Source organism: Aythya fuligula, chromosome 9 (assembly GCF_009819795.1).
Source record: "Aythya fuligula isolate bAytFul2 chromosome 9, bAytFul2.pri, whole genome shotgun sequence".
NCBI classification, from domain to species: Eukaryota; Metazoa; Chordata; class Aves; order Anseriformes; family Anatidae; genus Aythya; species Aythya fuligula.
Window position 1 is genome coordinate 26,071,019 of NC_045567.1, and position 27,310 is coordinate 26,098,328.

A 27,310-nucleotide genomic window follows, 5' to 3' on the forward strand; every position below is an offset into this window, starting at 1 on the left:
TATGCATATGTATTGGCGTATTGGGAAACTTCATGCACATGTAACTCTTTACTGCATATAACCGAGGCCAGTTGCTGCATTGGGGTGCACATGCATTGGGGACCTATCCCGCATGCGCCCGGTGCCAAAATAAACCACATACCTACTTCATAACTCACTTGCTTTGAGTTGTAGAGTTCTTCCACAAATCAAAACCACGTCATGTTTTCACTGTGCTCTAGATGAGATTTCCAGAGGTTTCTGCCAAGGAGATAGTTCAGTTCCTGACCTTGCGATTTCTTGAGATAAACTTTTCCCTAAATCTCTGTAAGAGATGCCAGGTTTAACGCCTCTCATCTCTGTGTAAGAAAGAAGGGAGCAGGAGCAGCACATCCACACAATCTGCTCTGCCAGACCTCACCACAGCACCAGAGGCTGGCAGCCTTTAAGAGAAAAAACAGTTTTGTGTTTTTTCACTCAGAAAAGAAAACCCTGTGGGTTTATCCAACTGACAACCACCTCCAGGTCTCCCAAACTGGCTGCTGAACCCAAAGTGCTACACAAGCCAAGGAAGCATGCGCACAGCAGTGGGTCACAAAATTCTCACCTGGACCTCCTCTGTTCATGGCACCCAGCCTCCTGCCCAACGCTTCCCCCTCCTGTAACCTCAGCTCCTCAGTCCTCCTTGCTGATGACATTTTTCAGCTTTGTCCTGTGGTGACCCTCCAGCCTGATGCAATTTCTGTAATTATCTAAGTGCTCCCAGTCTTTGGACAGGGTTTCCTAAATACTGAAAGAGCAATTGGACTTGAGGTCATCCACAGCCGCAGCAATACCATGTACACGGCCACTGCCTATGTCCGTGTGTGGCTGATGTATACTGAAAACAAAAGCAGCAGCAGGACAGAGAATCACTCTTTCTTCATAGACTATCTTAACTCATTCTTGTTTTTTTGCAACTCATCAGCCACCAATTTAATCTATAAAGAAGCTCTTGTGTCACACCTACAAGTTAGCTTCAGAAATGAACAAATAAGAATACCCTTCAGTAAGTGCTGCGGACCAGGAGCTTGGCATGGCCCAAGAAGAGCACAGCCCTGCAGAGAAGCCAGGCACAGGTCAGGCAGGAGGTGGGCTTGGCAGGTCTGCAGCCCAGCCTCGAGTCAGGGCCAGCCTGGGGGCTGCTGGGGTGCCCAGGGCTTCCTGCAGCCCAGCCCTGAAAGCCCTGGGGATGGACATGGCACAGCCTTTCAGGGCAGGCCAGGGGCAGCCCGGTGCTCAACTGTCCTAACGGTGGAAAAAAAGTCCTTACATGTGAACAGGCATCAATAATTCAGGAGAAAACAAGAAAACGTAAGTAAAGATAAAACTTAAAAAAAAAAAAATAGAAAATCAGGTACCATGGGAAACTTACTGAAAGATTACCAGAAGATGGTTGACACACTGGGTATCAGTCATCAAAAACGCACGCGTGAGATTTTCCACTTCAAACAGAAAGGCAACACAAGCACAGAACCACTCTTCTGGGGACTTCCACCCATCCCACGCGCACCTTAGTGGTTATTTACATCCTCACACAGGTTTGTTCCAGTCTGGACAGGGTAAGTGTGTATATATATACATGTATATACATGCTACTACTGCTTCCTTTCATAAACTACTGATTTCAGTCAATCCTGGTCAGGCGTTTTTCCCCTTTTGTTTGTTTTCTTGGTTGGGTGTTGTTTTGATGTGTTTTTTGTTTGTTTGCTTGCTTGTTTTGGGGGGATGGGGAGCTTGTGTTTTGTTTTTATGTTTGTTTTTGTGTGTTTTGTTGTTGTTGTTTTTTTGGGGGGGCGGGAGGGTGGTCAGAAAAGGACTCAGCACACCAGGATGAACACTAGAATCTCAGAACCTATTAACCTCAATTCTCTAACTTCAAAAGAAACACTTACACACCTCTGGCAAAATTTCTGAAGATACAGGGAAACTTACTGAAACCTTATCAACTATTGCCTTTTTCAGTCATATAACTTCAAGAGAAAATGGTACAAGGTTTGAAAATAAAGCATTTCAACTGTACTATGCCTGAATCTATTCAATTTTCCCTCCCCTCCCAGCAGTTAACTATCAAGAGTACGGCTTTCAGCTGTGAACTCAGTTTTAATCAGAACCAGTTTGTTGATTCATTGGTGAAGATCCTAAGTGTAATTTTATTCCAAGATGCCAAAAAACAACCAAACAACAACAAAACATTATCACCTGAACTACATAGTAAAGGATTTCTCTTTTTTTTTGTATCTTGTGCTGTGTCATCTTGCAAGGCTTAACAGTACTTCACAAACAAGAGAACAAAAACAAAAAAAAAAAATAACAGACTTCTGATAATAAGGCACCTTCTTTTTAATGAAAGTTGAGAACAGATAGCGCCTTCATTAAAATTTTCACAAGGCTGAGAGTCAAGAATGAGTCATGCAGTTGTACATGCTAGAAGAACTTTGATACTAACACCATTTTAGGGAAGTGTTAATAATGCTTGCTGTGGGTATCTCAGAAGAAACTATTGCTCATTTAAGGACATGAAGAGTCAAGTCACAAGGCGAACTCTTGCAAAACTAATGTATGTAATTTGAACGTTTTGCTGACTGGGTAAGTAACCTTGTATTTTGGTGCTCACGGTCACCCAGATGGGTTGTGCTGCTCAGGAGCACTGAAACAGTGTTTTGTATGAGTTCAGGACTGCATCTAATCCCAGAGCAAGGAGAGCCGTGAAATCACAGGAGGCCGATGACTATCAAACTTACACAAAATACGCACCTTTACCTACAGCTCCGCCATCTACAAGAAAACGTTCATTTTTTTATTTGGTCTTGCTGTAAAACAAAAAGGACCTTGGAAGATTTCTGTCCTAAGACTGTCTTCACTCCTCCAAGGTTTCTAAGACGCAGGATGTTTATAATATCGCATTTTATTTTCAAACTTCTTTGTCTGTGGAATTAAAACAGCCCAACTTATTTTCCCATCTGATCCTCACACCTAAAACAGTGCTGCAGAAGGAAGTAACTCATTGTAAGGAACACTTTAAAATAAAATATCCTTTATTGTTCTTTTTCACGTTTTCCATACGAGCCCCTCCTGGAGCAGCGCAGCAGCCTGCGCCCCGTCCCCCCCGTCCCCCCCGTCCCCCCCGTGCTCACACCCACGCCTCCGTTTCCCCGAGCAATGCCGTTTGCGCTGCCCGTTCCGGGCCGTTTGGCGGCACACGCCCCGTGCTCACGGGCTGGCGGCCGTGCTGCGCCCCCGGCCCTGCTGAGCTGCCAGCCGCGGGGCCCTGCACCCTCCGCCGGCCCCGGCTCCGTCCCGTTCCGTGCCGCGCGGCGCGGGGCAGCCCCGTCCCGGAGCATGCTCGGAGCGGCCGCGGGGGAGGCCTCGCGCAGCCGCCGCCGCCTCTTGCGTCAGCGCCGCGTTGGGGCCGGGCGCGGCGGGCTCCCGGGCGGCCGCGGCCCGATGGTGCTGGGCGCGGGGCGCGATGAGCCGCCCGTCCTCCGCCGGGCCCGGCGCTAGCAAGCCCTGCGGCAAGCAGCAGCAGCAGCAGCCGGCGCCGCAGCAGCAGCAGCAGCAGCAGCCGCACGCTCCGTCCCCGGCCGCCGCCGCTCCCGCCGCCGCCGCCACCATCGCGGCGTCCGGCGGCGGCTCCTCGGCCGTGCCCGCCGCCGTGCTGTCGGGGGCCGGCGGGCCGGTGTCCCCGCAGCACCACGAGCTGACGTCGCTCTTCGAGTGCCCCGTGTGCTTCGACTATGTGCTGCCGCCCATCCTGCAGTGCCAGGCCGGGCACCTGGTCTGCAACCAATGCCGGCAGAAGCTGAGCCTCTGCCCCACCTGCCGGGGCTCCCTGACCCCCAGCATCAGGAACCTGGCCATGGAGAAGGTGGCCTCGGCCGTGCTCTTCCCCTGCAAGGTAAGGGGCGGGCGGGACCTGCCCCGGGCCGCCGCGTCGGGGGCCGGGGTCGGGGTCGGGGTCGGGGCCGGGGCCGGGGTCCCGCACGTGCCCGCAGCCCGGCGCTGCCCCCAGAACAGCAAAGGAAGCGCGTGTGGGCCTCCGCTGGCCTGCTCGGTGCTTCTGCAGGTTTCTAAAGTGACACGGCGTGATGGCAGAACCGCCAGCCTTTGGAAACAAACCTGTAATGAATCTTTCGCTGTAAATCCTGGTCTAAACTTTGTCCTAGTGTCTGGCATAATCAGTACTTTCTAAGACTAGAAGTTTTTTTTTGTTTTCCAGATGTTTTAACCTATGGTGATGCTTAGTTGAGAGAGAGTGAGTTTCATGGAGGTGGCAGGAATCCTGTTCCCAACCCTCCCATTAGTTCTTTGCAATCCTCCTTCGGAAGGACAGGGTCTGATAAGCTGTCAGTTCAGTAATGATGCCTGAATTTATTTTTTTTTTGAAGTCCATTCTGTCTCAGTACTATTTCAAGTATTCAGATTAAACATTTAAGTCTTTTTTTTTTTTTTTTTTTTTTCAAGTAAGTGTTCTGTTTAAAAGAACAAGGTGAACTGCTCTAAAGTTCATATTCTTCCTAGTGCACATTTATCAGGGTGTGGGCAGTGCTGAGTGGGCCCTTTTTACATCTTCCTGGAGTCCCTCAACGCTTAGGCTCCGCAGTAGCAAAAGCACTTTAAAACCACAGGCTGGAGAGATGGTGGGACAGACACAGGAACTGCTGAAGCCATCGCTGACATGGAATATGAGAAGGAAGATCTGAAATAGGGAGCTGCCAGAGGCAAAGTGAGGAGCAGCAGCCAAGCAGGACTGGTGGAGCCGTGTCCTGAGGTTTCTGGTGGGAGCTGCCCGCAGAGCAGCCGTGCATCGCAGGTGCCTGCCAAAGCCAGGCCCTAAACAGCCTTTCTCTAGCCGGCCCGCAGGAGCCAGGAGTCATTAACGATGCAACGGGAATAATGGCACCTCCGGAGTGAATCATCTGTGTTAATTCCAGCAGCTCTGCAAGCGCAGGCGGTGGTGAGAGAGCACCTGTCTGAGAGCTGGCTGGGCCACAAGGCAGAGCGGGATGGCTGCGGGCACCACACCGAGCTGCTGGCAGCGTGGGGCTGTTTTACCGTGCGGCTCCTGCGTGGGAGGCAGCCTCATGGAGCAGGAGCAGATGGCACGTAGTGCTGCTGCACGGGCCCTCTCTCGGGTAAGCGCTGCTGGAAGGGCAGCGTGTCAGGTGCCCAGCAGTGGCTGGCTCTGAGCCTCAGGGAATAAGAACAGTCAGGATATTTCTGTCAGGGCGTTTCTGTGTTGTTGGGTTTTGTTTTGCTTTTTTTTCTCTTTCACTAGGACAAATACTGGCCTAGTTTTCATTTTCTGAAGCGTCTCGTCAGTCTAATCTGTGACAACTGGTATTCTCTAGTCATCCTTAGTGAAACTGATGCATCAACATTGGAAGAGCTCCTCTGACCAGAATCCTTACCGTTGTTTTTTGCATTGAAACGCAACACTGATACGTGCAGCATGCAAATTTGCCCAGCAGCGGAACAACCCGGCAGGACACCTGCTCTTCCCCACATGATACAGTTAAACAAAGTATGGGAAAAAGAAGAACAAGCCTGCAGACTCTTCCTTTGAAGAGGATAAGACATTCCTAACTGTGCCTGTCAGACTTTAAGTTACTCCATTGGTAACAGGTTTCTAAAGCCCTTAATTGATGGGATTGGCTTGTTCACGCCTTTAGGTTTTCTTTCTCCATGGGTAAGGGAATAGAAACCAATAAAGATAAGTACGTTTCAAAAAAAGAAAAGAAAAAAAGAGCATTCCCCTAACCCAAGAATTGACCCAACTGTCAGTCAAGGTTTGGTTCAGGTACATCAGCTATAAGCACTTCTGCAGATGGGCATTCTCTAAATGTAAATAGTAATAAAAAGACCAGCACATGTAAACCAATTAAGAAAGCAGTATTTCCAAAAGTTCTTCCAAGTGTTAGTTCTGTGGTTAACGTCATGCTCTTCAAAGCAGTAGCTTGCAGACAGGAGGGATGCAAGTGAGGCTGGAGGTTTGCAGTACCTGCAGGAAGCCCAGGGCATCAGATAGCTCAGCTTTTTGGTTACGGGACTGGGACTGAGGAGACTGAGCCAGCAGTGTTTTGGTGGTCTCTGAAATGATCCCAGGCTGGGCTCTGTGCTAGAATCTCCCACCAAGGTGCGCTGGACTGACTATGCTGGGTTAGTGTTGGCTTGGGGATGTTTGGGTTCTTGGTACGGTGCTCATGGGCTTATGCAGAGGTGTGAGGATTTGAGAGTTGAAGGGGCAGCAGTCAGTATGCTTTGCTGTGAGGCGCTGTGCCAGCAGGAGGCCAGAGCCCATCTGGGAGCTGCAGCACACAGCGGGGGCTCTGGAGCGGTGCGGGGATGGCAGCGTGTCCATGCGGCTCTGGGGCCCAGCGCAGAGGAGCTGGGCAAGCTCTGCAGGCAGGCTCTGGATGTCTCTGGCAGCCCCTGGCCACGCTGCCGTGACCGCACGCGTGCCTCTGGCACAGGTGAGTTGTGTAGCTCAGGCCGCACAGAGCGTACGATGGGCAGCGTGCCCACCTGGCGTCCCGGCCAGCATCCCGTTCCTGCCCCAGGCAGGGGCATTCTTCCTTCGTACTCACCAGTATCCGTTCAAGGTCTCTCTGCCCCCAGTTGTCTGGGCACCCCGAAGTGCCCTGTGGAGGCAGAGGTGAATAGGGCTCTGCTTCACTTATCTTCTCACACCCTCTCTTTTATGTGGATTTTTTTCTACCATGAGTAATTCCTGTTCTGCTGCTTTCACTTTTCCCAAGAGCAGCGAAATTAAATTAGCATATGTTAATAGTTTTCACTGTTCTTTCTTAGACCCAGAAACAGCAAGGAGACTGTCAAGACTAATTCTCACATCAGTGCTTGCAAAGCCACAAGCACCCACTGCGGAGCTGAGCATCGCCCAGCAGGGCTCGTGGCACAGCAGCACCCAGCGGCGGGGCGAGGACCGCCTCACCTCGTGCTGCAGCTGGCAGGCAGCGGCGCTGCTTCAGCACCAGGATTTTTAACAAAGTTAGGGGAATCTTTTTTAAATAGAATTAAAAAAAAAAAAAAGAGCCCCAGAAGACACGGAAGAACAACTAAAAGCAGTTGTCTTTCCAGAATAGTTCTGTGTAGTTCTAGAAATAACTCTGTGAGTGGTACCAGAAATAAGTAGGGCTGAGACATGATAGCACTGACAGAAAATGGGGATTTGGTGCTGCCTGTGTCTGCAGCCACTTTGAGGGTTCATAAATGATTTAAGAAAGAAATGCAGATAATGTAGTTCCCAAATTTACATGGCTTCTGGAAAAAAAAAAAAAAAAAAAAAAAACTGTGGGAGATTTAAATCTTAAAATCACAGTAAAGTTACTGAAAATACAGCTTTTAGTGTCCAAAGCAAAATACAGAAAATTAAGTACAATCATAATCACACACAAACACCTAATTAATGAATATTAAAGTATTTTTTCCTCATCTTTTAAAAAAGTGCAAGTGGAATAATGTAAAAGTGCTCTTTAGTTATGAAGCTGACTTACTTTGTAAATAGGTTCTGCGACATTGAGATTTTTTGTGCAAAACCGGCTATGAAATAAATCTTGTGATTTCAAGGCTTCATGAACAGACATCAAAAGCCACTTATACAGCAATCTTGTGAGATATATTGTGATTGTTAGCTGCTAAAAGCTGGAATTGTGACCTGGCTAACTGAGCAATATAGCATAGGAGAGGCATTTTTATATTTAACCACTTAATCCAATGTATACTAGAAAGCAAGTAGAGCTGTAAGTGTTCTTAATTGTTATCTCCAGAACTACAGTCCTCATATAACCACGTGTAGTAGCAGAGGTCTGCGTGCTGCTGTGTTTTGCTAGCCTTTTGTAATGGGACCTGACAAACAGAGCTGTTCATGCCTGAGTTACCTTGGCAGTGGCCATGGAAATGACATGGAGATGGCTGCTCCTGATCTGTGCTCCGTAAAACTCTAGGCAGTTCCTGTTTGTGTTCCAGTTTATGGTAGAATTTACCTTCAACAGCAAGGCAAGCATATCCAATAGCAAAATCAGTGTTTGTTCACACACAGATGGCAGCCCTGTTGGGCAGGTCTGTGGAACTGCATTTAGCAATGTATAATGGGGGGGGGGTGACCCCTCATGGATAGGTACATCAGTGAGTTCTCAGCGGTGTGATTAATTCAACTCCAAGATGTTTTATGTATAACAAATAAATTGCCTTTTCTAGTTATAAAATACATGAAAAAAAATCTATGTACGTAGGGCTTGATTCTTTGGGGGAGTGAAACATCATTCTTTCTAGCTTTCCTAGGAGTGGTGGCTGCATCTTGGGAGCTAGGACAGAGGTACCTCACATAAAGAAGGTCTTCCAAGATCCTTTAATACAGCCATCTCTAAGTAGAGGTATTGCCATATTTCTGAGTTTTCAGATGGTTCTGATCCTTTGAAGAAAAAGGAATCCAGTAAATTCATTTTATTGTACTCTTAGGCTCCACTTTGCAGCAATAAATTGAAAGCCTTCCTGCACCTCACAGCCAATAGTACCATTCTGGATTTTAAAACTGGAAGGTGAGGTAAGGCTGTATATAAACTGAAAAGCTATATAAAGATAAATAAACTTACATATATCAGACTGATCACTCCCTCAGATTTTCTTCAGACACGTGGTAGGAGGTAGGCAGAGGTGCTGTATGTCCTTAGACCACTTCTGCTACACCATCACTTCAAGGGCAAGAATGACAGGCTTCCTACGTACGCAAACCACTTGCAGACAAATAGCATATTCATGTTAGTATTGTGTGTAAACTTCTGTATGTTATCTAATGCCTATTGTACGGCCTCTTCAGCAATTTTCTTAATTTAAAAAAGTCATTTTTAAGATTTTCAACAAACTAAAACAAGATCGTACATATTTCTAAGACACAATAAACTCAAATAAAGTGGTCTTTTGCTTTTCTTTCTGATAAAAATGCATGCTTATTTTGCTTAATATTTACTGTTTAATGTCTTTAATTGATCAGAGATCCCTTATGCATGGAGGTCTGCGTGTGTTACCCTATTTACACATGTATAGGGCCTGAGCACTCTGTATTTAATGGCACAGCGCTCACTGGCCCTTTCCCAGGTGAGCTGTAGCAGAACGCCCAGCACTGCCAGCACAGCGGAGTTTCTCGAGGCACTCTACCAGGCAGCCACTGGCAGCCCAAACGTTCTCTCTCACACACATAAGACTCTGGGAAGCACAGAGGCTCACTGGTTTGGGGGCTGGACCCCGCTGTGTGTCTCCAGCAGATCTCACATCACTGCTAGATGGGGCTGATCGTCTGTCACTGAGCTTGAATGAAAGCTTTAAAAGGATGGAAGGATCTTAAAAGCAGGGATGGATATTCTACAAAACACAGGAGGGAAAAGCACAAGGGAGTGTAAATCCTTGTTGTGTCCCTGAACGCTGCTGTTCTACATACATACAGGAGCAGGCAGGCTTTTTCTTTCCTGGAAGCATAATTTGTATCTCAAGCTACTTGTATACTGCAGGGAGAGTCTGCTGGCTGGAGCAGGATAGGGATTTGGACTTGGCAGTCTATTCCCAGCTCTGCTACTGATTTCCCTCGTGGCTCCAGACAAGTTACTTTAATCCCATGTCTCTGCCTGCCTGCATTTATGAGGTCAGCAATACTGGCCTGTCCCTGCTGAGCACTTTCAAGCTTAGACAATGTTTTCAGAATGCTTTAAGACACTCAGATATCTTGTCAAAGTGAAGCCCAGGCCAGCACCTCTGAAGTGACATATATGGCAAAAATATGGAATGCTATGTTATATATGTCATGATGACTTCTGAGCTGTTTCCTCTTAGGAAAGCAAATATGGTGCTAAATAAAATACTGTGAAAACAAGTACATAATACTTCTAAAAACTGGAATACTAGAAATGGAGAGAAAGACAACAAAAAAGCATAAAACAGTCACATCAACCCAGGCATTAGTGGCACATGTGCGCTAATACCACATGCAGCCCTGGTTCCTGTCTCATCAAGGTCATAGTAGAAGTGGAAAAGGTAGAAGGTGCAAGTAGATCAAAGGTATTGTATAACCTGTACACAGGGAAAGACTTAAAGACTTTTCAGTGTGAATGAGGGGTACAGTGAATACCAATGATGTTTGCCAAGCAGCATGAGGACAGCAAGTTTTCTCTGTTCCTAGATGATCTTTAAGGGTCTCTTCCAAATGAAACCATTCTGTAATTCTGTTCACAATCTCCCATTGTCAGTAGGGCTCGCCAAATGTCACCAGCAGCACTGTGTTCAGGAACAAACAAAAGGAGGTATGTCACACAGTGATGGAAAAAAACACCAGTGTTTACTTCATGCTCTTGCTATGTTCACCACTGGTCACTTTTTGAGGCAGGATGTTGGTCTATGTAGACGTCTGGTTTTGCCCAACCAGCAGCTATATATTCTTACTTAGGTTTTTGTTAATCAGAGCAGCTCTGCAACACAGTGCAGTGCGATTGAAGAGTCAACAGGGATATGAACGTGGGGAGAAAACAGAAGAAATGTACGGTGACGACGCAGCTGGCACGGGATCCGCGTGTTTGCCTGATGGGGCTTCTCTCTTTGGCAGGAGGACAGTCCCATTGCACTGCAGCACACCTCTGCCCTCCTGCATCTCCTGCTCACATGTGCGAATAAATCCTTTAGCAGAGGATTAAGCAGCAGGGGCAGGCACAGTAAATGAAGGCCCACATTACCATATTATGGCTTATAAAACAAGCTCCTACAGAAGCCCAAGCTATAGTTTCTGTCCTAGTACTTCTAGCACTGTGTTGCAGCATGGGTGATTTGCCAGAGCTGAAGAGGATTCTGGCTTTTTGCATCTCAGGCATGTAACCCTTTGAGCTTAAACTTCTTCCACTTGTATTAATCGAAAAATAAGCATTTAAATGTTGGAGTTTCCTTTGCTGACTTTTTAAAACAAAAATCTATACAGACTTGTGTTTTTTTCAGCCAGCCTTCTGGCACTTCAGACGTGCTATTTAGGATGGCAAAGATGTGGTCCTCACATTTAGTCTCAAAGAAGAATGTCTGTCCTCAAGGAAGTGTTGTAGCATCTGTAAGCAGCCATGCACACAAGCTATAACCTTTGCGATAGTGCTAGCAGTGTTGTAGATAACACCACTAGATAGCTCTCTACAGGCTGGGGCAGCTATGCCCTTGGAAAGAACAGGAAGGATTTTTTTTTTCTCTCTAGAGGTAATGAGGAAGCAATGTAGTCAGTGTAGACCACTGAACTCACTGTAGAAAAAGGAAAAGCATCCCTGTTTGTTTAAAGCAGATTAACCTTCAGGAGGTGCCCAGTGACATTAAGAGAAGTCACATGGTGCTTATTTGTGCACCCGCCTCACGCTCAGTGAAAAAATCATCATCTGTCTTCCCACTCCTCACAACTGCAATGTTGAAACTGTTCCAGTGTTAAAACTGTTGGGATTCTGCATTTTAGTTTAATGGAAGTGCATTTGCTTTGTGATGGTAATTAGGTGTATTTATTAAAAATACACCACTCTAGTAGCTGTTTGCCCAAACTAGCATCATTTTTTCATTTTAAAGAAAAGAAAAATTCATACCAGGACCACTTCAGCTGATCAGATCTAACTACATCAGCAAATCTATTTACAACTCAACCTTATAATCCATTTTATCTAAGTGCTTGCATTAAAAACAAACAGCAACAACGAAGTACAGGAATAACCTATTCCTAAGAGGGGAAAAAAATAAGCTCAGCTCTAAGTTCAGAGCTAAATAAAAGTATCTAATATAAAATTTGCAATGAAAACGAGAGTGCTAGTTGATCACAGGTGGGAGCAATGAACAGTTATGCTGGGCATGTTTCCTGATGCCTTGTATTTGGTCTTTTTCCAGTACGCAACAACAGGCTGCTCTCTGACACTACATCACACAGAAAAGCCAGAACACGAAGACATATGTGAGTATCGTCCCTACTCCTGCCCGTGTCCTGGAGCCTCCTGTAAATGGCAGGGATCTCTGGAAGCCGTGATGTCCCACCTTATGCATGCCCACAAAAGCATTACCACCCTTCAGGGAGAAGACATCGTTTTTCTTGCCACAGACATTAACCTTCCAGGTGCTGTTGACTGGGTCATGATGCAGTCATGCTTTGGTCACCACTTCATGCTGGTGCTGGAGAAACAAGAGAAGTACGAAGGTCATCAGCAGTTTTTCGCTATCGTGCTGCTCATCGGCACCCGTAAGCAAGCGGAGAACTTTGCATACAGACTGGAGCTGAACGGCAACCGCCGCCGGCTGACCTGGGAGGCAACGCCCCGCTCCATCCACGACGGGGTGTCTGCTGCCATACTCAACAGTGACTGCCTAGTTTTCGACACAGCTATAGCACACCTTTTCGCTGACAATGGAAACCTTGGAATTAATGTGACCATTTCTACGTGTTGTCCGTGATATATTTGTGTAGTTAGTGAAACCCTTGGCTGTCTGACATAGTGCTTTACATTTACCAAGAATTTTCTTTTTGTTCTGTTTTTTTTTTTTTTAAATGATATTCAGCTATGTCTTTGTGTATGTTAAGGTTCCTAACTAGCCAGCATTTTTAAGTTTGGAGAGAAGAGGAACAAAAGTGTCCTGTAAGTAATATAAGCAAGAAAAGTTTTTTTAAATTCTTGGGTGCCTTAGGAAGATTTCCCCCCACACGGACACCTTTTTAAATGTAATTATATTTTATTTAAAGAGTGCTTCCATTAGACGTATGACTTAAAAGACTTGAAGGACTGCATTCCTGTTTGGAGTGCACCTGAGAGCCTTTCAGCATTTAGGCTGTAAGTCTGTCTGAAAACAGACTTACTCCCACTGGTGACTTTTGAGAATTTTCGGTAAGCGGGAAAAGAAAGAAATCCAAGCAACTTCTCACAGACCTCCCAAGAGACGTGGCTCAAAGTAGATCAATAGGTACTTCAGTGTTGCTACTCCATTTCCTGCTACCTTATTAAAAAGGGATGGGCATAGATTATTTGCTGTGTTTTCAAAAAAAAGGGGGAGTGAGGATGGCTGAAGCATAGCAGGTTTTATAGAGCATGCAAATTGCCTGCTCTGGTCCATTTTAGGGAGATCAGGGAGCCCAGCACAAGGCACAGCTGCTCACAGCTGGATACTGGTGAAAGCAGGAGACACACAACTTAATACATCTCAAACAGCTAGAGCCAATAATATAGAAATATATTCAAGCTGTCTACATGCAGCTTCCCTTGGAGACATACTTGATTATTGTAAAAGACTGACTAGAATAATATAGCAAGAGCTTTATGGCCAGTGTCATGTCATTTGCTATTTAAGTTTTGTTGCCATATTTACTTTTATTTTGTAATAAATATTTTGCAAAAACTACACTGCACTAATGCACATGTGTGGTAGCGGCTATTGCTTCCAGGTCCCTCGGTATTCCCTGCCTCGCTGAACATGCTGAGCTCTTCCTCCAGCCGCTCAGGGGATGCAGGATTTGATTCCTAGCCTGACTCATGCAAACTGAAATCTCAGCGTGCCACTGGAGCAGAATCTGCCTGCGAATCCCCCTCTGCTACCAGAAGCCTTCTGTCTGAATCAAGAAAAATACTAGTTCTGCGTGTGACTTTGCAGAGTATTAAGATTCCAGTTGGAAGAGGCAATATGTTGTGAGGTTACACAGCCTGATGAATTACTCAGGAGGTAGTAAGCCCCACAATAGCGGAAAACTACATGATAAGTGACAGATGAAGCTTGGTGTGAATAAATGTAAAATAATACATGGGGAAGAAAAATAGTCCTAACTATATGCTATCAGGGAAGAGATTTCTGGAGTTATGACACAAAGTCCTATACAAATAGCACACAGCATTTGGCAGCAGTCCATAGAAAAGCACAAGAGAATTACAAGAAAAGCTTCAGAGTGGGGAAGCTTGTTCTGTCCTTGAGAATTTGGAAGTGATCATGGAAAAGAAAAAAAAAAACAAACAAAAAAACAAACAAACAAAAAAAACCAACAACAACAACAACAAAAACACGAGGAATTACTGTAATCTTTTTGTATTCAGTTCCTGTAAAGATCCTCCATTTGATCTCATTTACACTGTGCTGGCAGAACTCCAGCAGCATCAGTCAAATGTACTAATTTACTCCTGCTCACGCGGGATCAAAGTCAAGCTCTGGCTTTCACAAGAGTTAACACCTGTGCATTTAGCAGGACTTGTTAAGCAAGTGTTCCTAAGAATTTAATTCATTTTCTCGTATCTCAGTAACATTTATAGTGGAAGACAATTTTTCTTACTGACAGTTGGGGCTTAAGAGCTTTTTGTGTAAAACAAAACTGAAGCAAGTCTTTGACTGTAGCAGGATTCATGAAATTAAATTAGTCCAATGTTGCTAGTAACCCCCAGTAGATAATTTAACACAATTTCACCGTTGTTTCCTACACCATTCAGTTCCTGTGAAGAAACAGATACAGTTTGTTACATGTTACAGAAGGGAAAAAAAAAGAAAAAGAAACACCACCCAGTATCTTTCTTACAACTGAGTTTAGAATAAGGAATACCTCAGCGTGAACTGCCAATAAGCCTTGTGTTTCCCCTTTAGATCAGTGAATGAACATGTGACATTGGTTCCAACACCTGATGAAATTGTTTCCTTTCTTACAAAACCGGGTGCAGAGGAGCTGGCACAACCTCCTGAGGGCGATGTCTGAGGTTGGGGCGGGAGAGGCTGGCAGGACAGGAGCACATTGCCAAGGAAAGCAGCAGCACATCAGTTATGGAAGTTTCTTGGAATACTCACAAACATCGCAGAAGTCAGCCTGGTTTTATTAACAAAACTCCTGACCACAAACAAAGCAATCTGACTGAAACAGACAGAAATGCACCTTGGGAAAACACCAGCCGAGGTGACCAGCAGCAGTGGGACCACTGCAGGGCCAGTGCCACCAGCTGGGGGAGAGCTCTGCCCGCAGCCTGCCGGCCCTGCAGCATGGCAGCGCCAGCATGTCCTGCATCGTGGCAGCGCCAGCAGGCGTAGTGGCACGGCCATGCCAACACCACCTGACTGCAGCTTGTGACAGGGTGATACGAGGCATCAGGAGCTGTACCTTGGATTTTTTATTTTATTCCTGTTGAGTTGATACAACATATTGTTGAGTATTTTCCCTAAAAGCATTTCCACTTTAAACAAATGGAAAAATGCAAGGTCTTGCAGGAACCACTGAGTTCACCACAAGCGTGGCACTGCCTAAGCGCTTCCACGCTGTGGCTGTGCCACTGCCAACACACTCTCCATTTTTAAAAGTGAGTACCTCAATCATCCTGGGTAACGCGGGTGCTTGTGAGGCCACCACAGCTGCAGACACCACGTCCAGACAGCAAAGCACATCCACGCTGCTGTGGGTCGAAGCCCAAGCCTGGGTCTAACACTGCCCATGGCAGATGGCCCATAGCAAACACGGCACAGAGCTGTGCCACCCACACAGCACCCCAGCGCAGCTGAGCACCCACCCCAGCGGCACCAAGTTCTGTGAGCCCTGATCCAGCTCCCCTCAGGCAGGCAGCCACAGCCCCACCATGCCCAGGCCCCCATGGCCCCAGTCTGCTGTCACACCAGATGGCCACACCGCACCACAGCCCCAGGGCAGCAGCGGTGGCTTCAGGCACTGCTCCCTGCAGGGCTCGCCTCACACTGCTGGCACCGGCCCCAGGGCACAGGGCCTCAGGCAGGGCAGCCCAGCAGCGCCTGCGCCCGCCGCGTCGCCACGGAGACCGCACAGAGACCAGAGGCCGCCATGGCTGGGGCCGAGCGGCTCAGCACAGGGTCAGCCTCACCCCACGCTGCTGGCTGAGGGCCAGCCCCGCAGCCCTGCTCGTGTGAGGGGCACACAAAGGAAGCCAGTATCGTCATCCGTGGGGAGCACTGAGATGAGCGACACCGGTGCTGTGACACGAGCAGACACTGAGCTGGGCACTTGGTGACACCCAGGCGAGACGGGGCGGTGGTGGTGAGGCGGCTGGGGGACGCCAGGGCAGCGAGAGCCCAGGCAGGGCATCCCAGGCACTGCGGGAGAGCAGGGTCGCGGGCACCGTGAGGCCATGTGCCAGCCTTCCACAGCCTAACTCGGGGCACATCCGTGGCCTTTAGACCAGACACGAGGTGTCCTTGGCCACAACAGAAAAGCCAGGGAGAAGCCCCACTTCCTATGTCTAAACCGTTCTAATTTCTGGTTACATACATTTGGAGAAGTTTTATTTATTAGTTTATTCTTCAAAGGCAACTGCTTTGAAGTCATTGCATAGGACTAATACACAGGTTTCTGTCTTAAATTAAGGGAGATGGAAACGTCAGGTATTGCCAACCCCACCACTGTGCAGAAGCCTCCAGGAATTTCAGTGTCCGTGCAAACAGAAGCTAGCTGGCTTTATGAACATGCCTACAAAAAATCACGTAAGAAACAGCTTTGCTCAAAAAGCAGGTTGTTCACCTGCATTCTTTCACACAGGCTGCCTGGTGCCCAAATGCCTGCTGTAGGCACCCTGCCATTTCCCCAAGATCTTCCTGCACACCAGCACTAGCCCAGGGGCAGCCCCAGCAGTCCCCTCACGATCCGCTGCAGAACTGCTTCCAGATGAACCTCTGGGCCCCCGCAGCATGTGCAGGAATGCTGCACCAGCCAGTGGGTGTGGAAGTGCTCAGCAGACGGCAGGAATAGCTTATTGTATTCTTTTGAGAGGTACTTCAAAGCCTCTAAGGACAGCTGAAAATACATCAACCTTTTTTCTCCTCCTGCTCAGCTGAGTCATCCATACATGTGACTCAGGAGCCAGCCCCTTCACTTACTGGGTGAAGCAGGTTGTACTTTAGCAGGCAATATGTTAAGATTAGGCAGAAACTAAAACTATCCCTTTTGGGCACCCCATCAAGCATCCTTTGTGCCTCATTTTCAATGCCAGGCAGTCACAGAATGGATGAGGTTGGGAGGGACCTCTGAAGATCATGTAGTCCAAACCCTGCTGAGCAGGATCAGCTAGAGAACATTGTGCAGGATGGCATCCAGTCCGCCTCTGCAGGGGGACATCTGTGCCTCCAGGAGCAGGAATAGCAACCTGGGTCGTAAAACACAGCATCCCACATAGACGTAGTGGGGAAAGCTGTGTTCAGATCCATCCCAATAGAAAGGGGGCGTGCAGAGCCTACAACAGACCAAGAATGCTCTCTGCTAACCCTTGGCGAATGTTTGGAAAGTCACTGCAAACATCTTTGCAGGGGAAAAGCGTTACAGACTTTTTACTTTAGGTGGAGGTTCACATCTTCGCAGGATGACTGTCACTGTCATGGTTAAAGTACAGAAGAAAACCAAACTTGTGCCAGCGGTAAATCATCTACCTGTGTAGGAATATAGCAGTAGCAGATAGAGGTGATATAGAAGGCAGGTCAAGGAGGGGGAACGTCCCCCAGCATTGTAGCCAGGTACTGGGCTTCGTGGCAAGCCCTCAGTACTGCAGCACGCGCAGGGCTATGCCCAGGCTGCACAGTGCTGCTGCTGCGTTTTGCCCTCCTGAAGTCACTTCTTGGGTGGGGGTTGTGAGTGGTTACACTCTGTGACACAGCATGATTGCAGAGGATGATAACTACATATATCTTTGAACTGCAATTTAAAAAAAAAAAAAAAAAAAAAAAAAAAAAAGTCAAGCAACCCATCAGCCACATCATTCAGTCTTCTAAAAGTATAAGCAACTCCTGTAACATTGCTTTCTAAACTAGTGCATTCATGTCCAGACACGCTGCCAAGCAGCAGCTTCCATTGCAGGCCTGAGAATTGACCTGAGACTGCTGTGATTCTTACCCTGTCCTTTCCAACTACACACTTGGATTTTGTCATATTTTCAGAAGAGAAGGACTTAGAAAGGCATTTGGTATTTCAGCCTACCCAGGACTTCTTTATCTGGCTGAACATTTTCTGGAAAGCAGAATGAGCTTACTTAAATGGACAAGACAAATTGTGTGGCAGCAAAGGGAACTGAAATTCTTGATTAAAAGAACAAGGAAACTGCTTAGTATGCCTGGACAGAAAGCAATGGCAGCTCACACACTGACCGCATCAGTATTAAAACAGCAGGTGATGCACATGGAGCAGCAGTAAGATGAACACCTGGGGCAGCTGGGTGTTGGTAACACCACCTGCCTGGAGTGAATGTGGGGCTGCTGAGGACAGTGACAGAGACACAGTCATAAGAGATTTTTCCTGTCACCTCAGAGGCCAAAACTCTCTTCCTTGCACTTACACAGTATGGGCTGTACTTGGAGATGAGAAAAAACAATTGCCTCTCTGACTCATGCTTCTCAGAACCAGAGAGACCGGAAATGTTTTAGAGTGCAATGCAATATTAGACGAGTGCTACAAGTCATTGACTGTAAGCAATAAGCCATCTCCACGACTTCAGTGGGACTGCTTTTAAGGTCAAGCCCATTTCAGGTCCTTGTGGCATTTAGGAAGGGTCACCCTCAGCTCCCGGGCAGCCTTTCTGAAGTTGTAGGAAGGTGTGCATTGAGGAGGTCTCAGGCCACTGATGTAGCTGGTGAGAAAAGGGTGACATGCCAGAAGAGAGGAGATATGGGAGAATCTAGGAGATCTTTTTCCTGGGAACACAGCAATGCTGTTCAATAATTCTCATTATTGCTATCACTTGCAGCCCTGCCAGACAAGTTCAGCAGTTTAGATATTTTGTGCAACTTGGAGGTAAGTACTCACCAAGTTCTGTATTTTTTATACATGTATTTTATGCTTTGTGTTTTTACCTTTGAACAAAGATATGATTCCATACTGCTATTTCTTTTTCTTCTTCAAGTTCAAAGAAGATTTTGTGAAGCTGTTCAAGCAGTCGCTACACACGCTCCCCTCTGTTGGCCTGCCAACTATTCTGGCCTACAGACCTGAATCATCATGGGACAGCGTGCAGATCGAGGTGGGTCAGTAGCAGTTCCAGAAACCATGCTCCAGAGAAGCCAAGTGTTTAAAAAGTATATGGTCAGAAAAATATTTGAATCAGAAGTGCTAAACACATGATATAGTAAAGAAAGTATGGTTGCCAAACAGCCATAGCAAGTACCCCTTCACCCCTTACTGCTGGGGACAACTGCTGTCTCTCTGAGGAGTGCTGAGCTCAGGTGTGCTGCCTCTGTGAGCAGAGGTGTTAAACAGTGGATTTAGCAGGTGCTCTTGGCAGCTCCATGCACTATACGTCAGTTTCAAAACATGTTTTCAAAAAACTGATTAGTCTTTCAAAATATCTAGCACCAACCTTAAAGTGCATCAGTGCAGCAGCTATGACTTGCATCTAGCCGATTAAAAAAGCTGAACATATTTGACAAGTCTGTTGGTGATTCCTAATGAAATGACACAGATTCTTCTAGGATTAACAGAGCTGCAGTCAGGAAGCTTTTTCTCTGCAAAACCACAAGCAGTGTATTTGAAAGGGTTAATGCAGCAGAGTACTCAAGTGCAGCATTCTGCATGCTCCAGAGCTTTCTCTCTCTTTGGGATGGATGTGTCTCAAACACTACATTAATTCCATTTCTTTGAGCAGTAGCAAGATTTTTAATTACTACAGATCAGCTTTTCTTTTCAGTAGTTTCCTGAACTTAATGGCCTGATTTGAATTGTTCCAAGATATCACAGACACAGATATGTTTTAACTGTTCTTACACACGTGCTTTAAAACGTTGCATTCCAAGCAAAGCCTTATTTCTCCAATATAAAACAAGGATTTGTGTGCTGATGCTATACTTCTGTCATCCATACCTCCACTTTAGGTAGAGGAGGACTGCACTCCAAAGTGTGAGTTCTGTGGTAGCGTGCTGAAGCCATTTCCTTCCTTTGAAGACACTTGCCCACGGTCACAGGATTATGAATCAGTAAGCTGGTGGGAAAGGATCAGCCGATGTTTACTGTGAAAAGGCCTGCTGTAGTGACACTGCTCTTCTGCCTTCCAGAAGTTCTGCTGCGAGCAGAATCGAGACCTCTATGAGTTCATTGTAAAGGAGACAAAGAATCGCGAAAGTGCTTGGAATGTTCCCATTGATATCGATCCCCATGAGTCCCATGGCACCGAAGCTGAAAGACGCCTGTCAAAGGAGAGAGCGTACCAGAGGTACCATAAAGCGACTGTGGAGAGTGCTGAGGATTGCTTTTGTATAACAAAAAATAGGCTACTCTGGAGGGAAAAGAAGTGGCAAGAAAATAAAACTACAACAAGTGGGAATGAAAAGAGAGAAAAAAAAAAAATCAGGCAACAAGCGCTTATACATGTGTTCTGTCTAGACCCTCTTGGCTTTTCTTTTACTAATTTTATGAGAGGGTGGCAAAGCATGTGCTTTCTGTTCATAATAGGTACAACATACCCAGACACAGGTAGGGCCCAAAATGTAACTGCAGCTATGGCAGGGACAATATTTGGTTCTCACTTTTGCCCCATGTGCCAAAACAATGGTTGAATTTTTATTTCCCTATTTTGCTGCATAAACTGTGACACGCATCTGGATTACAATTTGCAGAAGCCTTAAGAACTCTGAGTTTGACTTCTGCTGCATTCTTTAGATATCTGTATAAGCTTATGGCCTCCTGCTAAGCATAAGGCATAGGCTTAAAGAAAAGTAATGCAGCACACCTGGAAGTAAACTGCTAGTTTCCTTAAAGATCCTCTGCAGCCTGATGGTGTGACTACCTCATATTATACACAGAACACAAACCAAAGCCATTGTTAGGCATAGTCAAGTTTATAAGAAGCTAAGCAAGAAAAAAATAGTGAAAATATTCTTGTACATCACTTGTCTTGTTCATCTAGCAGACAGAACTCCTTATACTTAAAAATCCTCATATAAAATTCATTAACACGTTAAGCTTTGCTATCAGTAGAGTTGATACCATTGCAATCACAGAGTTCATTCACCAAAATCTCTGTATGGGAGAAATTTATCTTTGCTGAGATAATGTTAGACTGATAATATGCCATTGTTTCCAATAGTTATTTGCATTTTTAGTAGTGGAGAGAAAAACAAATACAAAAACTTGCATTCCTACTGCAACAATATCTAGCACTGCTAGCATTTAAAACAGAGTATATGAAGTGTGTGCCATGAACGCTTTCATTTTCCAGGCAGCAGGAGAGACAAATGGCCAGACAGTTAGCTTTGCTGGCAGCTGAGACAACAACTGTAGCCGAATGTGAGTTTACATTTATCTACGCATTTATTTATCTATTTCTCACAACAACGAATTTAGTGGAATTGCTAATCTCTAATGGTCTCTAATTGAATAGGAAGATTTATGCAGTGACATGCTAGTTCATTGTCCAGTGTGCAATCCCATTATTTAATATAGCTTCATCTAATTTAATCTCTCACACGAAAAAAGCAAGAACAGTTACATGGCCGTTGCACAGAGAGGACCTACCTTACTATGACTTTCAGTGCTTCTACCTGGACATTTCCACAGAGATACACAGAAATTGACATTAGAGAGCTATAGGCTTGTAAAGCCAACCCCATGGAAGGTAGGAAGGTTTTAGCTAATGAAGTGAGCACTCTGAACTCCCGGCTCAGACTACAGGTGACTAAGCAGCTTTTGGGATCTAGTGAGTAACAACAAAGCCCTTTTGACTAAGAACAGGTAAATTGGGTTTCAAATATGGGTGTATTTTCCACAGAATATGTCAAGACAATAATGTATGCTCTATCATCTAGGGTTGCTTATTCTCAGTCCTTTAGAGCACAGAGCCACAAGTGCTTCCTGAAAAATGTCATTACTTACACACATATCTATGTAGAAAACTGGACTCTGAAGTAGCTGAACAGCAAGGACAATCCTTGTTAGATAAAAAGCACCCCAAGACACTCCCAGGATGGAGCGTTTCAGACAGAGATTTGCATTCCACCAAATTACTGTCTCCCTGCAGAGACATCAGGCAGCCCTGACATCAGAGGCACCAGCCCTACCTGACGCACACAAACCTTTCCCTTTCCCTTTAGGTTCAAGACAACCTAGCATGATTTCTTACCTGCTTTCTCAGGAGCCACCATCTCCAACAGGCTGGACACTGGTACCTGGTGAAAGAGCAGAAAAGCTCAAAGAGGAGCCCATCTCCTACAGCATCACCTGCTGTGACTTCACTGTTGTGGGCGGAAGGGCAAGTAGCTGCTGCTTGATGGGACGAGCTGCAGCGGGACTGCACCCACACTGCAGAGCAACTGGAGCCCTGCACTGGTGCCTTTAATGGGGCAGCTGTGTGCAGGTTGTCTGTCATGCATTTTATTGTTTCTTTTCCAATTTTAGGTAGTGAAGAATGAACTGTTGGAAAAATACTACAAACATGGAGGAAAATTTCTTACCATGCTTCCAGATGGAACAGGGCAGATATTGTATCCTTACAGGACTTACCTGCCAGCACTAGTCCAGGGCTGGAAATGTAATGTTACGTGTGTTCTAGACTGCTTCATCACAGAATAACCTGGCCCACCACTTCCACTGTCAAACAAACAAACAAACAAACAAACAAAAACAAAACAGTAGTGAAACAGCTTAAATTGCCCTTGGTGTAAAATATTTTCAGATCAGCCAGTAACTCTGATGAAGGAATGGCACTTGTGTGTTTAATACCCAGCTTAAACACGCCAGCTTGGTGTTCACACCCGCTCCCAAGCTGTGGTCCCATGGGGGAAGGCCTTGCTGCCAGTCCCAATGAAACAAAAAACACCTGCTGTTCAGATGTTCAGGCCATTTTTTCCCCTGGTTGTTCCTTTTTTTTTTTTTCTTTAAGCTCTATGAGACCTGCCCCTGCTTCCTCTGTCTTCATTCATGTTAAGTTGGTCATTTCACGTTGCAAGGCTTGTACTTTCAATAATACTTGTTACTGGCTCCACAAATGTGTCATTAAGGCTTCTAAGCAATTCTGCCCAGGTTATTGGTTAAAAAACAACAAAAAAGTGTACTCTGACCACTTATTTTGTCAGTGTACAGAAAACTAATGTAGAAAAACAAACTTTGGCCCTTTCCCAAGTAGCACTGGCTGCACACCACCATTCTGCCTTTAACACAATAATCCAGGTAATACAGCAACTTCTATACTTTAAAGTAGTGCTCTGAAATATTTAGTATGTAAAAGCAGATCAAACACAAACAAAGGCATTGTGAACACCTTATCTGACAATAGCTATCCATCTGGAAATCTGGCAGTCATTGTTATACGAGAAAGAAAATGGTTTATTTGCATAGTACAGGAAGACAAGCACAATAACGCCGAAATACAAGCACTATTTAAGTCCAATGGCAGAAGTACTTGTTATTACCCACACGGATCCGTATGGTACGTTTGTGTCAATCATAGCATCTTTTCTGTCCACTGCACATTTTATATTTCAAAGGTCATAAAATGTATTTTTAGCAGCACTCAGAAATTAAAAGGCAGATATAGCATAGAGGAGATATGATCTGTAGGGAGAGCAAGTGTGTTTTACAGACTTGTTAATGCCATTGGGAAAAAGCAGTCTTTCAGATACACAGCAGTGTGTGCCAAGTTGATGCAGCATCCCCTTGTTCCGTGGAAATTCTTCCTATGAAGGGAGGAAGCCTTGGCTCAGAGGTGTTCCAGACAAAATTAAGATTAAACCTACCCGTTTCCTCTCCCCACAACAGAGAAATATTTGCCCACAGTAGTGTAGAAGTGCAAAACTCTGAAACTGGTTGTGAATTTTTTTGTTGTTTGTTTGTTGTTTGTTTTGTTTTGTTTTTGCAAACAGGTAAGGAGGAGAAAGGACTCAGTGTGCTACTGGCCTCTCATTTTTATGCTTTTATTTTTGTATCCTGGCTGCAGCTGGGTAGTTTCCAAGGGCTGAGTACCCCAGAAGCAGCTGAGCACCACTCCCATTGCGGTGCCAAGCTTGTGGCCTTGTGCTGGGAACCTCCCTGAAAAGAAGGGCTGTTCCCCATTGTGTTTGTGGGGGTTTAAACCGTAAACTGGCTGTGCCTTGGCTTGCAGAGCACTGACTTGAGATCCTGTCCCTGTGGGTTTGTCAGGGATATGGGCAGTGGAAGAGCAGGATGCACCACCTTGTTGTGGATTTTCCTCTCTTTTAGGATAAACATGAATGTTCAGGGAGGGCAGTATTTGGACAAGGCAGGCAGCAGGGTGAGAAGGTGGACGTGGCCAAACAGCTTAACATCATCAGGACCCTGCGTCCCGCTCAGACCCATCTTCATCTCCCTGAACCAGCACGTGGGGGTCAGGATTGTGGGCCAGGACAAGATCACTGTTTCCTTCCTCGCCATGGGACAACAAGCAAAATTCAACGTGGGAACCAAAGTGCAGGTATTTCTCAAGTGTGCGGGCAGCTCTACACGCAGCTGCTCCCCGCAGCAGGAGTGGGGCAGCCGGGGAAGCTCCTGCCCACAGATCACACTCACCCCATGGTGGGTGCCCCCTGCCTTGCCCCGCAGCCCCAGGGTCACCCAGCTCTGCAGGTTTCTCTCCCGGCGAGAGGCCTCACCCCAAACCCCATTCCTCGGTGCCAGCACGTGGCCACGGCTCTGCTGACACCGCTCGCCTCCGCTCCTGCCAGGTCAGCCCTGCCAGCCGGCCGTGTCCACCCACCCTGCTGAGTGAAGACGACCTCCTGCTGCTGGCCCTCAGGGTGAGGATCCTGCGGCTCTTTGATAAACTGCGCGGATGCTTAAGCTTTCCATCCAATGAGCAGTGGGACAAAATCAAGCCTCCAGCATACCTTATGACTCAGACTTTAAAGATCTTACACCTTTGCACAACTTCTGACCTAAGTGAAGAGCTGCGCAGCTCAGTTAGGGCAATACTAAATGCTCAGGTCTGACCAGCGTGTGTGATGTGAAGGCAAAATGAGCCAAGCCTGGGAAGAGACAGAGATGCCCCTGAAGCTGTGGCACCTGTGTGCTCAGCAAGGTTCCACCTGCAGCTTTTCCCCGCTGTGGTGTGGAGCCAAGGACAGCCTGCAGCCCTTCTGCACAGCCACTCGCCTGTGGCCCTCCCACCTGACAGGTGCTCAGCATGAGGCTGAGGTGCAAGAAGCACCAGTTCACATTTTGGTGTGAGCTCAGGGCGAAATACATCTTGTCTGTCAGGCTTGAAGAGGGGCTTTGCCCAGGGTACAATAAATCCATTCTTGATGTTGGTGCATCGCTCCTGAGTGTCTTTTTTCCATCTCCCCAAAGAAACCGGCCCAGGCTGAGCAGCCATTTCAGCCCATAAATTTGGCACAAAGAGGAAAACAATCAGAGCACAGCTAAGGCACAGCCTGTGACAGGAAGGCAGGGAAGAGGTTTTCACTCAGAGGTCACCTGCACTGAGGACGTGGCACCCCCGGCATGTCCGGACTTCCCTGGAGGGAGCTGAGCACCCTACAGCAGTGTGGCCTGCTGCAGCCGTGAGACAGCGATTCTCCCATGCAGAGGGAGACAAAAGGCCACAGTGCACCCAAAGCGACCCCGAGGCACTGCCTCAGCAGTGCTGGGATGTGGGGACAGTGCAGTTAATGCAGATACCAGACGGCACAGCCCCTGGCAGCAGCTCCTGAGCAGCTGACGGACCAGGAGGGACCCACTTCACACCCGCACGGACCACGTGTCACCCTCTGCTAGGGGCCCGACAACCACAGGAGGAGTGCAGGCAGAGGCAGCGGGACATGGGCGCCTCACGACCCGGGTGCCTCAGGCCAGCCCCCGTCCCAGCTCCCCACGGTTCGGACGTTGGAAGCCAGGGGCTTCACTCGGTGCCTTGCCCTGCATTTGAGCAGCTTCGCGAGGTGGCTTCTGATGTCTTTGCTGTGCAGGGCATAGATGAGGGGGTTGATGAGGGAGTTAGTCTCACCCAGCAGGAATAAGGCGTCCTTGAGTGTGTCAGACAGGTTGCAGGAGCTGCAGGCAGCCTGCACGGTGCCCCCCACCAGGTACGGCCCCCAGGAGAGGCCGAAGCCGATGATGAGGATGAGCACGGTCCGCAGCGCCTTGAAGTGGCGCAGGCGGGAGCGGAGGCTCCCAGCCTGGGCGCAGGCATGCTGCAGCCGCTTGTGCTGCAGGTAGGCGATGCTGCCCACCGAGACGTGCAGGCAGACCAGCACCAGCAGGGACGGAGCAAAGATGCCAAAGCAGATCGTGTAGAGATACTCGCTCTTGGCTGCATAGAGGAGCCCGCAGTAACCTGTGTAGTTGCTTTGCTGGAGAGAGGGAAAGATCAGAGGCAAGTGTCCAAAAAGGAAGGAGAGCATCCAGAGGACAATGAGGGAAAGGACCACGGGCATTTTCTTTGGGAGGGTGGGGTAGGAGAGCGGCAGCCTCACTGCCAGGTACCTGTCCAGAGAGATGAGGAGCAGGGTCAGGATGGAGCCGATGCACGGCGTCATGCTCATGGCAATGCGCAGGAGGCAGAAGGACTTGCTGCGGTCGAAGTCCCCATCAAGGATGTCGTCCAGCGCCTCAAAAATGCACATCACACCCACCAGCAGGTCAGCGGTGGCCAGGTTGAGGATGTAGATGTAGCTGGTGCCTGGCTGCTTCCTCATCAGCTGGTAGACAGCCACAATCACCAGCAGGTTGGCCGGGGGAATGAGGCAGCTCAGGAGGGAGTGCAGCACCGTGTACAGGATGTTGACCATCGTCCCTGATGAGGAGGGTCGTGACAGATGCCCAGAAAAAACAGACCCCAGCACAAAGTAATCCTGCTGTGAGGAGAAGTGTGGCCAAGCTGGTGGGATGGGACAGAAGTGCTTCAGATCCTCCAGCTGCAGATTGAGGCCAGGAGCATCTAAGTCAGTCCTTTAAGAGGTGCTTAGTCCATCCCAGGAGACCTCTGGGACCATCCCAGTTGCCGCCAGTCACCAGTGTTTTTTCCAGCACTTTCAGCCTCTCTTCTTCCCATCTGACTCTGTTCCACACCCGCAAGGATGCTCCAAGCGATGCAGAAGAGCTGCTGCTCTCATCCATGCTCGGTGTGAGTGGCTGCAGGGGGAACTCTCCGGGGAGGAGTGTGCTGCAGGGGCAGGGGCAGGGCTGGCCGGCTCCTGAGCACGCCCGTGACGCACAGCGATAAGGAGCAGCTTTCCAAGCAAAGCCGAGGGGGTGGATGGCAGCTGCTCCTGGGCACCCGCGGTTGGTGGGGATACGAACTTGGTGTGAGGCCGCTCTGCCCGCAGCAGAGGTCTGAGGAGGCCCCCGAGAGCTCTGTGCCATGCAGCCTCCTTCTCCTGGTGC

The 27,310-nt window shown here is 47.4% G+C and overlaps 3 protein-coding genes across 3 annotated transcripts; 2 read left to right on the forward strand and 1 right to left on the reverse strand.

Moving 5' to 3' along the window:
* Window positions 1–3,487: 3,487 nt before the first annotated feature.
* SIAH2 (siah E3 ubiquitin protein ligase 2) lies at window positions 3,488–12,566 on the forward strand. The gene is made up of 2 exons (XM_032193689.1): window positions 3,488–3,916; window positions 11,923–12,566. The coding sequence occupies exons 1-2, from the start codon at window positions 3,488–3,490 to the stop codon at window positions 12,478–12,480; spliced, it is 987 nt and encodes a 328-aa protein (XP_032049580.1). The 3' UTR covers window positions 12,481–12,566.
* Window positions 12,567–16,376: 3,810 nt separating this feature from the next.
* On the forward strand, window positions 16,377–24,918 carry ERICH6 (glutamate rich 6). The gene is made up of 11 exons (XM_032193309.1): window positions 16,377–16,512; window positions 18,735–18,781; window positions 18,891–19,007; window positions 19,855–19,936; window positions 20,027–20,192; window positions 21,198–21,265; window positions 22,069–22,226; window positions 22,373–22,458; window positions 23,250–23,402; window positions 24,173–24,404; window positions 24,655–24,918. Exons 1-11 carry the CDS (start codon window positions 16,377–16,379, stop codon window positions 24,916–24,918), a joined length of 1,509 nt encoding a protein of 502 aa, XP_032049200.1.
* Window positions 24,919–25,755: 837 nt separating this feature from the next.
* Window positions 25,756–26,715, reverse strand: LOC116492538 (glucose-dependent insulinotropic receptor-like). Its single transcript, XM_032193310.1, has one exon. The coding sequence runs from the start codon at window positions 26,713–26,715 to the stop codon at window positions 25,756–25,758; it is 960 nt and encodes a 319-aa protein (XP_032049201.1).
* Window positions 26,716–27,310: the final 595 nt, after the last annotated feature.

Excerpts from the sequence above, each read along its gene's own strand:
- SIAH2 (XM_032193689.1), top strand. The coding sequence starts at position 3,488 with ATGAGCCGCCCGTCCTCCGCCGGGCCCGGCGCTAGCAAGCCCTGCGGC. Across the intron at positions 3,917-11,922 it reads CCGTGCTCTTCCCCTGCAAG|TACGCAACAACAGGCTGCTC; the intron begins GTAAGGGGCGGG and ends GTCTTTTTCCAG.
- LOC116492538 (XM_032193310.1), bottom strand. The coding sequence starts at position 26,715 with ATGGTCAACATCCTGTACACGGTGCTGCACTCCCTCCTGAGCTGCCTC.
- ERICH6 (XM_032193309.1), top strand. The coding sequence starts at position 16,377 with ATGGAAACGTCAGGTATTGCCAACCCCACCACTGTGCAGAAGCCTCCA. Across the intron at positions 19,008-19,854 it reads GGGACAGCGTGCAGATCGAG|GTAGAGGAGGACTGCACTCC; the intron begins GTGGGTCAGTAG and ends CCTCCACTTTAG. Across the intron at positions 20,193-21,197 it reads AAGGAGAGAGCGTACCAGAG|GCAGCAGGAGAGACAAATGG; the intron begins GTACCATAAAGC and ends TTCATTTTCCAG.